Source organism: Haplochromis burtoni, unplaced genomic scaffold (genome assembly GCF_018398535.1).
Source record: "Haplochromis burtoni strain Fernald_Lab_line unplaced genomic scaffold, NCSU_Asbu1 Contig_122, whole genome shotgun sequence".
NCBI classification, from domain to species: domain Eukaryota; kingdom Metazoa; phylum Chordata; class Actinopteri; order Cichliformes; family Cichlidae; genus Haplochromis; species Haplochromis burtoni.
This window is the reverse complement of record NW_024582483.1, coordinates 1,052,626-1,065,223: the sequence shown is the minus strand read 5'-3', so window position 1 is coordinate 1,065,223 and position 12,598 is coordinate 1,052,626. Positions and strand designations below refer to the sequence as shown.

Sequence of the window (12,598 nt, the reverse complement as noted above, 5' to 3'; positions counted from 1 at the left end):
CAGATTTTAGTTTTAAATTCACTTTTACACAGAAGGAATTATAGAGTTAATATAAATCATGAAATGGCTTTACAAGTTACACTGTGTGTCTTTGTGTTTAGGTGGTCCAGCTCCTGCTCAGCAGTAACATGTGTGCAGCCATGCTGGAACCAAAACCCTCCGACCCCAACGGAGTGTCACCTTTGCATCTGGCTGCCAAGAACGGACACATCGAAGTGATACGGTCCAAATAACTACTCCTTTCTGTCTGCTCTGTGTTTGTTATACCTCCTTCATTAGACACTTAGTCATTCTGTCTCTCCACCGACTGATCTAATTTAACGTTAAAGGATAATGCCAGTTCATTTCAACCTGGCATATTTCCCATTAACAAGGCTAGCGTGTTTCTATGGGTCATGCAGGGTTTCCACTATCCACCTTGATTGTAGAGATTTGTAGAATTGAGGTGTGAACAACATACATTAGAGAAACTGGGCCAAGTCCTCTGAAGCATCCCAACAACAATGAATTATATTAAACAGTTCTTTCAAGTCTTTATTTCTATTCATTATTTTTTCTATTTATTATTTTTTTAACAGGCAAAGACATTACATGCATAGGCCCTGTTCACATCACATAAAACTATATATACAAGTGAAAGATTACAGATATACAGCAAAACACAAGTTTAAAAAAAGAAAAGAAAAATATGGTGAATTCATGAGTTGGGGTCTTTACTATAAAGTCAATTAAACATACCCAGGTTTCTTCTTCTATGTGGCTTCACTTACCCATGTATTGGCAATCAGGCTAGGCTGTCACCAAAGATAATTTTCAACTCGATAATTAAACCCAGGATTTACAAATCTAGCACATTCACATAAAGGATACAGTTTAGGCAACATATGACACATCACAAACTTCAGCATCTTTTAAAAATGAAGAAAAATTACAGTATTTGAAAAATAAAAAGTGGTTTTATATATACAGCACAGAGATAACAATGAGCCTTTACATGACACAAAAGCCTACCACTAAAGAATGGCCCACTTGAGCTTTCTTGCCAAAGTCCACTTCCTGTTTAACTTACATATATAGTCACATATTTTTCTATGCCTTAATAAATGACCAACTAGTCAAACAGTTACAGGAAAAAGTGATGCCTATGTCCAATAACCATGTAGTAGCAAAGGTGTGGCTGTTTTCCTACATGAGTGGATGCAGGCCTATGGTATGGAGGGTAGGGGTAAAAATGGGTCAGAATGTTTTTTTATGAGGTCAACAAGTACGAAGCTTAGGTGACGTGTATTAGGATCTTATAGTATCACTACATCAAGGCTTCTTTTGATGTAGATTCTGCCTGCAAGACGTGAACCTTCAAAACTGAAAACAAAAACAGGTTTAAACCTGAAGTTGCCAGTCTTCCTTTGTAGCACAGGCCACTGTAACGGCCATTTCTCAAACCGTAATCTTCTGGCATTTCCCCTGATCCTTATCTGGGGCAAATAGCCCTAGCTGGGTTTCGAAAGACATTATTGGTCCTAGGTAAGAGAGTGTAAAGGTCTGATGCTATGTGGATTGGGCAGCAGTCTGGAACAGAGATCCGATCCAATTCCTGGTTGCTAAAACTGGTTCTTGGGTAATAGGACTACTGTCAGGCTCACCTACATGTATGACTCCGGTTCTGCAGCCAGTCTCCTGGGAAGGAGTTGGATGTTGTTCCCCTGTGGAGATGCTCTCAGTGAGAGACCCTGCATGTTTGGTGGATGACAGGATATCTGACTGTTGTGTGGACTTATACGTCAAATATTAGGCCCAGGTGCCTTTTAGTCTTTGAGTCTTCATTCTCTTACTGAGAAATTTTAACATTCACTGGGACATAAGCATATTAATAAGTGGGCTTTGCACCAAAATACCCTAGCCCACATGTCAACGGCCAATGTGACTTGGACATCTGACAAAGTCCCAGTACACCCAGGAAAGGACTTTACCAAACACTAGAACTTGGTGAAGGATCGTCAAATCCTACCTATGGCAGAATTTGGACACCATTCAGAAGGAGGCAGAGGACACAGAGTCTGACTTAATCATGCTCTGCACCTACATGGAGCTACAGACGTGGCTGCTGCCTGTCATTGGGGCCTTGTGGGAGATTTTCATTCAGACTCATGTCATCTGCAGTATTGGGGACACTGTAGCGCTCTGTTCTGATAAAGAGAGCTGGCTGGTTGGAGCGAGGTCTGGACATCTCTGTCTAGAATGCTGCTCCTGTGACCTGGACATATATAAACAGCAGAAAATAGACAGATGGATCAATAGATGGTTCTGGTGAACTGTGTTAGTGACAAGTTGCTGGCTGACCTAATTGTGAGCATTTTTGAACGTTTTCCTCCTCAATTGGCAGTATAGGACAGAACATGGCAACACCATCAGTTTCCTGAGCCCAACACTATAGCAGGCCAGTGATTTTTTTCTCTCTATGCCTTTTCTTCAATCTTCAGTTTCTTGCCTTCACTACTACACAGTGAGCGTGTGTTTATGGCACAAAAGATTAACACAAATTAGCTTTCTTGCCAAAGTCCACTTCCTCTTTAACACCCTATAAACAAATCTTTTCCTGCAATTTGTTGAATAACCAACCAAACAAGCATTTACAGGGTAAAATTCAACTGCCTATGTTAGATAACCGCGCAAAGGGTTGGCCTGTGCAAAAGGTGCTTTCCTTTTACATTGTGGGTTTTAGTTACACTAGAAACATATTTTCTTTGTTTCCTTCTTCCTGTGGAAGCCTGGCAACAGCTGTCAGTCAAACACAGAGACCCCATTCACTCAAACTGGCAGCTCTTAACACAAACACTATGAAAAATACATCTGAGAAAAAGACTGAAAAATTGGTTAATCCAAATGTCATTTTGGGGAATTTATTTCCACTTTTATTGAGTTGCATGAATGTAGATGCTTTTCTTTCATTTCTTACTTTAGAGCAGTCATAAAAAGTTATCTTGAAATATTTATTATTTTTCGCTGCAGGTTGCTGATTCAGGCTGGAATAGATATCAACAGACAGTCCGAGTCTGGCACAGCACTACATCAGGCTGCCCTCTGTGGGAAGACGGAGGTAGTACGCCTGCTGCTGGATGTAAGTCTAACTATCCGTTTAATGTGTTTACATAAGAAGCTGTTGTTAATGCTGACCTCCCTCCTATGAGCTGTGCAAATTCACACCCCAGCAACTGTCATTCATCTGACTGTGAGGAAACTGTGGGATATGTTATATTGTTATTGTTTATTACATAAAACAGTAGCAGGCTGACCAGCCTCCTGTCTGTCATCCAATATTCAAACCTGTTGTTCGGTTTTTAACCTTTTTTTTGACCTTCAGATGAACATGGATGTAAATGCCTAACCCTGTCTTTGTAAAGGGCCCACTTTAAGTGTCCCCTCTCGTCCTGCTGCGCTTCACTTTTGATGTTAATGCTGAGGCAGCGCACACAACAAACATCCCTACTGTGGAATGTTCTTTGTGACACACAATTTGATTTTGCAGCTTTAATCATTTTCCTCCTCCGCGTCACTCCAGAGCGGCATCAGTGCAGGAGTGAGAAACACTCTGAGTCAGACTGCCCTGGACATCGTTAACCAGTTCACTACCACGCAGGCCAGCCGGGAGATCAAACAGTTACTGAGAGGTGAGGCCGCGAGTGCACGAGCTCGCACACCAACTCACAAATCCTTGTGTGACACATTTTTTAAACCCTCCCAGCTGGTGGCAACACCAAAAATCTGCTTTTCAAGCCATGCCCACTTCGTGAGTGTTAAAACTATTAGGAACCTGGTTTTTGTTATAAATAACAACATACTGTAAAAAGACATTTTTAAAATGAATTTATTGACATTTAAAACAATGGCATAATGTCCATTCTTATTTTGGGATTTTCTTGTATTGATTAGGCTGGCGAAATTTATTATGCTAATGATACTACCCACCAATATCACCTTCTCCGTTCTCTTCTGTCTGCACTTTATACTCTTGTGTTGTAGATGCCTCAGCTGCAATGCAGGTGCGAGCACTAAAGGATTACTGCAACAACTATGACCTTACCAGCCTCAACATCAAAGCTGGCGACATCATCACGGTATAGCTTTATAATTAAGGTTCCGCAATAAAAATATGTTTCAGCCTTTGCTGCATGTTTGCCAGTCATAATAACCTGTGTCGGTAATATCAATCTGTCTACACAGTTTAATAGTTGGGTGTTACAATGTAAGCATCACTGAGCTGAAAAGAGGTTTTGCCACACAAACTATTATTAAAAACAAATTATTATTTTTGCCAGAGATATGGCGCTTCTTCGCTTCACTCATATAAGAAAACACAGACATCTATGTCAATTTATTATGTTATTTCTTTATTCTTCTATATTTATTGATCTTTTTTGCAAGCTACCTTGTATATATGAAAAAGTAATCACTTACAGGCGCTGTTAGCGAACACCTATTTACAGATGTGCATGAAAATACATTACGTAAAGCAGATGCAATGTTGGCTTTTGTTTTGAGGTCATCTACTATATATAATATCTATAATTTAAAAGGATTTGAATTTTATAAAAATAATTCACAAAAACTATATACATGTTAAGGCAGTTTATATAGTATGTTTTGTGTTTTTAATCAGTTTTGTAGCCAACTGGCTAAAAATGGCAACGCTAAAGCCAGCCTGCTAATGTAAAAACAGTTGTGTAATGTATTATGATTGAAGAATTCAGGGTTTAGTAAGGTGGACACTTATTCCACTTTATCAAGGTGGACACTTGATAAAACACAGTTTATCTATGATATACATGGAAAATTTTAAATTATATTTCGCAAAAATGCCTCAAACTACTAACTATGCTAATGCTAGCTAATGATAGCTAAATGACTAAATAGCATAGTGTGTTATTTCCCACTCATTTTTTTAACTACTGCCTTTTTTAAATGGAAATTTAAACAGATATTTTCTGCTCATTTCAGCTGCTAAGTCTGAAAAAGTAAAAGCAAAACAATGGTAGAAGTATTTTTATAAAGAATTAACAGCTAAATTTGTTACACTGCCATCTGAGCAGTAGCCACTATTGCCATAACTAGTTTGAAGTTAGCTGGTAGTGTGAGGTTCAGAGCTAAAGATTTAAACTTGATATAGGTATGGTTTTAGTTTGGCTTTGCAGTCTTTGTTATGGAAATGAAAAGTGGCTGTAATCTTTGTACGTGCACAGGTTTTAGAGCAGCACTCTGATGGCCGATGGAAAGGCTGTATTCATGACAACCGGACAGGAAATGACCGTGTGGGCTACTTCCCCTCCAACATGGTGGAAGTCATCAAGAGGGCAGGTGACCACCCGCATCACAGCTGTGTGTGTGCTTGGGTGGGTGGGTGGATGTGCGTGTGAGCTTAGCAGCTGTTTCGCAGCTATAGCTGGTCATTAGTTGTAGCTAGCTGTGGCATCATCGGCCTGTTTGGGGCATACCATCTGTTTTCCCCACCCTGCCAGTCTCATTGATTGCACCAATCAAACATAGTCCTCTATCCGCAGTCGGCCCTGAATCACCCCTCTATATTTCTGCTCCTTCTGTCACCCTCCCTAATTAATAAACAAGTCCGACCCTGCTAGATTGTAATGTTTTTGTTCATATTGTTTGTTTGCCTTATTGCTGTAGTGATATTATATTTTGTTTTATAATGATATATTCCCTGTGGATATATGGATGTATTCTTTTCTCATGTTTTAAGTTTAATCAACTATTATTTTGTGCATTTTCTGATTTTTTCTGATTAGACTTTTGTTTTGTTTCAAGTTGACTGATCAGTTGTTGTTGTGTTGTTGTTGTTGTTGTTGTTGTTGTTTTGCCCCTCCCTCCTCCTGGATTGTTGCCAGGTCACTCCCCCTCCCAGCAGTGCCACACCCTCCTCCTCCGCAGGCCCAACCCTTGCCCCATTGCCTCGGTCAACGGAAACTCATACCCCCCCTCCAAAGTCCTTCCCCTGCATCTGCCTCCCCCTCCTCCCCTTAACCCCAACACACAGTCCCTTCCTCGGTTCTCCTCATTTGGGTACGTTCCTCTCCCTATCTCTCCTCCTTCTCTGTGTGCTCCTCCTCTGTCCACTGCTCCTCCTCCTCCTCCTCCTCCTCTCTCCACTTCTCAGGAGCAGCAAAGTCAGACAGGTACATAATGTAGTGTCACTTTAAGTCACAGATAAGAATCCTTTCTCTGCTTTTTGTCAAGAACACATAAAAAGCCTGCTGTCTATCTGCTTGTGGCAACGCTTCATCAAAGAATCAGTTCAGCCAAATAAAAAAAATACTCAAAAAGGCCTAAAAAAAACTGAAGCAGTCCTGTGAAAAACTAAGTACACCTCATGACTCACTTGCGTGCAGAACCATGTTTAGCAGCGATAACTTTAATAATTGTTTTTTGTGTCACTCTAGCGGCCTCGCAATCAAGGAAGAATCATTCATACCAACGGTACAGCACCATGTTTTTCTCCAAACATGGTGCTGTGCATTTTGACAAACATCTCCACCTTGATCTCGCCTTTTCAGAGGACATTTTTCCAGAAGTGTTCTGGTTTGTTCATACGAACCACACTGAAAATACTTAGCAATTTGTGCATTTATGACTGGCTGTAATACTGGTAGCTTAGCTGTAGCATTTGTAGCTGAGGGCTTCAGCTTCCCGGTAATAAGGAAATGACGTCATTTACGTAGATTACTGATTGGCAGCGCTAACTTGAAATTTCGAGTTACTTTTCTCAAAATTTTGAGTTAATAAGTCAAAATTTAGAGAAAGATAACTCGACATTTCAAGTTATAGATACTTTCTTTTTTTAGTATCAAAAACGGGCTTTCGTAGCTGTGCTCGCTTCAGAAAGTAGAGACAAGCTTTCCAAAGAAGCCTTGTTCAGACTTTGTTTAACTGTACTGTGATGAACTTTATATTTAACATGCTAACTGAGGCCTGTAGAGTCTGAGCTGTTGCATTGCACAGTCTGACCTTGGGATGAATTTGCTGGGCACACCCAAGTGCTCCAGACCAGCAAACTGCTCTTTTGTGTTTGTGTGTTATTGATTTCATGCGAATGGACTGATTCTATATAGCCCTTTCTATCTGCCGGAGTACTCAAAGCACTCTATACAACATGCCACATTCATTCTAAGCTTTTTAGTGCTTCCTAATGAACATTCATACTCCGACGGATGCATCAGAGAGCTACTTGGGGTTAGTATCTTGGTTAGTACTTGGCATGCAAACTGGAGGAGCCAGGGATCGAATCACTAACATTCCCATCAGTAGGTGACCTGCTCTACCTCCTGAGCTACAATCACCTGTGGAAGCAGTAATGGTGTACTTAGTTTTAAACAAGACTGCATATTGTCCCTTGAAGACTTTCTTTTTTACATAGCCATATGTGCTTGAGGCAGTTCTTCATTAAAGGATCAGTTCAATCAAATAATTATTTACAAAAAAAGGCTAACAAAATTAGTAATTCGTCCACATATACATTTATCTAGCCCGTGTGGGTCCTAACTGACTCAAACCTTTGTTTTGTTTCTTTAAATGTGGGTTTTTATGACGACTAAGGCCATGAAAGTAATGCCTCCTTTGTACATTTCTTATAATTCCAGTGAAATGACCCTTTCATTTATCTTACTCGACATGCTGTGTGTGTTATAAATAACTTGAGAGGCCGTATTCGGCATTTTTAATCAGCATTACAGTGATTAAGTAGAATCACCACACGTCACTGGATGTGTCATTCACAACAGCTTCATGGTGTTTTGACCAAAAGGGTCTTTGGGTTTCTACAAGCCTCAGGACTCCAACTATGAGTAGCATGTTTATGCACGTGAGCTGAGTGAGTGTATCTCTGCGTGTGAGTCTGTGCTTTTTACAGTGCTTAATCACAAGCTCAACACATTTACTGTATGTAGGGAACAGCAGTACACATTATTATCGCTCAGATATTGTTTCTGTTTCTGCATTTTTGCTAATACAAAGTTTTAAGTTTAAAATACTAAGACCAAAGGAGTAACAGATGTGGGGTTCTGTGTGTGTCTCTGTGTGTGTGAGACAGGTTCACGAGCTGCAGAGCTGAGTCCTCAGGGCTCTCCCACTTTGGGACAGCAGAGCAGCACCAGTGAGGACATCTGGGTGCTGCGCAAACCGCTGGCAGGTAAACTGAAAGCGTGCTTTTGTGGGGGAAAAAAGGAAATGATGTGTGTCAGACACGTTGTGTGTGTGTAATGCTGCGCTCTACAACGTGTGTTTATGTGTGGAGGTGGCGAGCGCAGCGGCAGCGTCGGCAGCCTCGGCAGTGTTCGGTCATCGAGCAGCTTGCAGGGCTCTGGAAACACGCATGTTTTGACCACTCCTGCACCCAGTCCCCACCCCGCACCCACGCCAGGGGTCAACACCCACGGCCTTAATGCTCCCGGCCTGCATGCACAAGCAGAAGGAGTCAAGGTAAAAGACTCCTTGCATTCAGTTGTGTTTGCACACATTTCATGACGTTGCTGCTGTTTCCTTACAAAACAACACACACACACCGTTTCTGGGAAACGGCAAAACATTTCTAGGAAACAAACACAACTGTAGTTCATGTGATAACCACAGTTCTGTTTCCTGCTCAGTTTATTCTTCCGTTGGTTGTTTTTTCCTAGCAGCACACAAGGTGCATTGTGTTTGTTTGGATACAGTGTAGCAGCTAAATTCAAGTTAAGCAACTCAACTTTGTCTTATTTATCGTGTTTTTGCACCTCACCTCCACAGGGAGCTGTTGTCATAGGTGTACCGCTGAAACACCTCCACAGTTTGTTTGTTTTCTGCAAGTGAGGGAGTAGAATATTTGTAGTTTGCATAATGTGATTCTATTAAATAGATCTTCTTAAGCATCCGAACATCCAGTCATCACTAATGCATATGGCATGTAGCCATAACAAATACAATTAACTGCTATATTTAAGGTCCGCTGACTGAGTCACAATACAAACTGAACTAATATTCAAGAAAATATTCCACCTTAAAAGGTGGCTGATAAGCGTGTTAAGATCAAAGGCGGCAAAAACTTCCTTTCATTTTGCTGATGAAACACCTGTGATGACCAAAACAATTGAAAACACAATTTTTGGTCTTTGTGAACCAGAGTTATTATAGTTTTGTGTTTTCAGTTAGTTTTTATTTCTATTTCATTATGACTTTTTGTTTTTTTATTCGATTTTAGTTTCAGTTATTTTCCAGAGTAGATTTTCTTCGACGTGGACACGGAGGTTTGTGAATGCGATAACTCGAGAACGAAGCAACGTAGGAGCTTCAAATTGATACCATAGGAGTATCTACTAAAAATCTTAGACATGTTTGATCTCAGTGACTTTGACCTCAAGTCAAGTTTTCCGAAAATCTTCTAAATGTGATAGCGTATAAGTACAGCAAGGACTTAACGAGTATGAATTGTTTGGACGGGGTTGCCTGTTCTCTCTAAGAAGAACATGGCAGCACAGGTTAGGATTGCAAAGTTCATCATCTGAACAAAGCACAAGACTTTTGGAACAATGCATTTTGGACAGATGAGACTAAAAGTGACCAAACACAGCAAATCAGCACAAACACCTCGTACCAACTGGCAGCACGGTGGTGGACAGGGAATGATTTGGGCTTCGCTTGCAGCCACAGGTTCTGGGAACCTAATAGCCACTAAGTAATCATGAACTCCTCTTTATACCAAAGTCTTCTAGAATCAAGACCATCTGTCTGACAGCTAATGCTGGGCTGATAGTGGGTCATTCAACGGGACAGTGATCCCAGGCACACAGGATACCTTAAAAAGAAAAAACACAAGGTGCAGTGGTCCAGTCAAAGTCTAGACTTCAGCCTCATTGAAATGCTGAGGTGGGACCTTAAGAGAGCTTTGCATAAATAAATGCTCACAAACCTCAAAGAAATGAAGCAACGCTATAAGAAGAGTGGGACATAATTCCTCCACAATGAAACGAGGGAGCGATAAAGTCCCACGGAAGGCGATTACTTCAAATTAATGCTGCTAAATGTGGTTGTGCAAGCCACTGAGTCATTGGGTGTTCTTGTTTTTCTACGGGACTGTATGATATTCACCCTTTGACAGCTCATTATTAATTCATGTGTTATTTTACCACACTGGAGAGTAAGTGAAGGGGAGAGAGAGAAAGGGACAAATCCAGGGAGCATGATGTGAGGGACAGGCAGATGGAGACGAAGCTGCAGGCACAGATGAACTATTAACATAGCGTCAGTCTAATATTTGATTGTAAATGCTAAATGCACTGGTTCTTGCCTCATTCACTCATTAGTACAAGATCTTTTTAAGAAAGTGCTTTCTATCTAACACCCACATTCATACTGATGAACACATCAGAGAACGTGACACCAACTACAGCTAATCAGGATGCTCAGTTATAGAGTGCTACTTGTATGTCAGCCTGCCACTATAGTAGCAGCTTTAGCAAGCAGCACTGCACCACTATTTTTTAACTGCACAGTTAAAGGTAACCGGCCATGATTTTGAGTCTGATTTAAAGCTAGTTTCCCTTAAAGCTGCACTTAAATGTGTCGCCCACTGTATTAAATTACATCAACCGCATGTGGACAAGATCTAGGAAACTAATTCTTAGCATAAACATTTGTTGTGCTTTTCCTTTCTGTACATCCTGCTGTTCAGCACATACTAAATGATATTTTAACAGTTGGTATAAAATGTGTATTTCCTGTTTTTTTAGTGTCTTGCATTTAAGAAATGTCTTGCTGGTATTTCTGCTGTACCAGAAAATTGTAGGACATACAGGAGGCAGAGTGCTGAGTACTGAGCTGAGTCACCGACCACCTCTGGGATTTGAACGATTATGCTTGAGTAAATGTTTCTCAATGTGAGCGTGTGTGTGTACATATGAGCATATCTGTGTGTGTTTTTGTGTTTCAGCTCCTGGCCACTGTGCTGTCTCAGTCGGTAAAAGCCAAGGAGCATCTCTTGGAGCAGTCGCAGTCTGTGGAGCAGTCAGCAAGTAAGCACACACACTCATACAAACACAGCGTAGCGCGATATCGCCGTCTGTATTTGAAGTATTCATTCGTGTCAGCTTTAATTTAAGTGTGCTGCTGCAGTGATTTAAGCACAGATGACAAAGTTTGTCTCTGCCTGCTTGAAAGGAAACGCGTGCGATCAGTTAATTTGGAAAAAAAAATGCTTTTGTCTGTAAGTGATGACAATTAAAAATGATCAAGGCAGTGTTCACAAGTACAACAAGCGCCTCGGGGCTTGTTTGGATTGCTTATGTGAATCACTTTTTATTCTTCAGCCTGGCCCTCTAAAGACCACATGTCTGTTCATATCAGACACAAGCAGCATTTCCAGTCTCGGTCCTTTTAGAACAGTATTTCAAGTTATTCTTCATTTCTAAAAAGCTGCTGTAAGCAGCCGGGGACATGGCTTCTTGGGATGTCATGGATTCTTTCTTGTTCTCCTGAGTCAGAGCTCTAGCTGTAGCCGCAGAGGTTTGCTTGCAGTAAGCAGAATAAAAAAACTGCTCAAAGAAATTCAACAGATTATGTTAAACTACCAGCTTAAAACTATTAATTTACATATCTAACGTTCCTGTGAGCGTGAAATACATTTATTTTGCAGAGGAACCACTTAGTTTGTCAGTTTTGATCGATTAGTATTGCAAGAGTGTGAAGCTAAAATGTTACGCTCTTTGTGTCTCATAGTGTAGTTATTTTGCGATACCGACACCGATACTGATGCTGATATTTGGTGATTTAAAAATGCAATGTCTTCTTTTCTTTTAGACACACAATCACAAACAGACGTCCCTGACATTTGTTATATTTATTTGTTTACACATTCTCGCTCTGCTTGGATCAGCTGCAGAGCGCCCTCTGGTGGACAAACTATACCTTTCGCTTATCGCTTCTTTTTTCATTTTAGTTTCTCAGCCGTGATTACTGCTGGTTAATGCCAGTAAATGGCCAGTATCGATCAATAATATTGATCTTGTGTTTGAGTAAGTAGTTTTGGCTACCCAGTGATCCCTGATATCATCTCTCTGATCAAAACTAGCTGCAATACAGCACTAAAAACTGAACCACAGACAGATGTTGATGTTGTCATGCAGATTAGAGATCTCATCAGACCATCTCTTACAAAGTGAGTAATACAGATTTTAAAGAAGGAATTAAATTCACTTGGCCTTGGGGGTTTTTAATCAGAAACGTCTATCTTTTTATTGGAGCCTCATATTTTTACATAAAAGAATCAACATGCATAAAAAATGAGTTCTGCTAACTCCATGAAGCATGAAATAGTTGCCAGAAATGTGAAATTTGGGGGATTTTTTTGCACATATGAAATTCGATTTGTATGCTTTTCACTTCTGCTACATCAGTATTTTTGTGAACATCATTCCTCACAGTAGCACTGCGTGTGTCGGATTCAGTGCATTCAAATAACACTGATGATGTAGCGGTCTTGTATGAAAGAAGATGGACTTACAGGCGTTACAGGGTTGATATATTTGGGAAGTTTTAACTTCAGACGCATTAATTTTACAGT

General features: G+C 40.5%; 1 protein-coding gene across 3 annotated transcripts in view; it reads left to right on the top strand.

The window, feature by feature from the left end:
• The window catches only part of si:dkeyp-9d4.3 (caskin-1), a 47,864-nt gene that overhangs the window by 21,670 nt on the left and 13,596 nt on the right, over positions 1 to 12,598 (top strand). For 2 of the 3 annotated variants that reach the window (XM_042223871.1, XM_042223870.1), the window contains exons 6-14: positions 102 to 223; positions 3,010 to 3,118; positions 3,560 to 3,668; positions 4,021 to 4,115; positions 5,238 to 5,352; positions 5,898 to 6,185; positions 8,096 to 8,194; positions 8,300 to 8,484; positions 10,970 to 11,051. In XM_042223871.1, coding sequence (XP_042079805.1) covers positions 102 to 223; positions 3,010 to 3,118; positions 3,560 to 3,668; positions 4,021 to 4,115; positions 5,238 to 5,352; positions 5,898 to 6,185; positions 8,096 to 8,194; positions 8,300 to 8,484; positions 10,970 to 11,051 — 1,204 coding nt within the window. The remainder of the gene's footprint in view (positions 1 to 101; positions 224 to 3,009; positions 3,119 to 3,559; positions 3,669 to 4,020; positions 4,116 to 5,237; positions 5,353 to 5,897; positions 6,186 to 8,095; positions 8,195 to 8,299; positions 8,485 to 10,969; positions 11,052 to 12,598) is intronic. The other variant, XM_005929279.3, reaches the window with a different exon arrangement.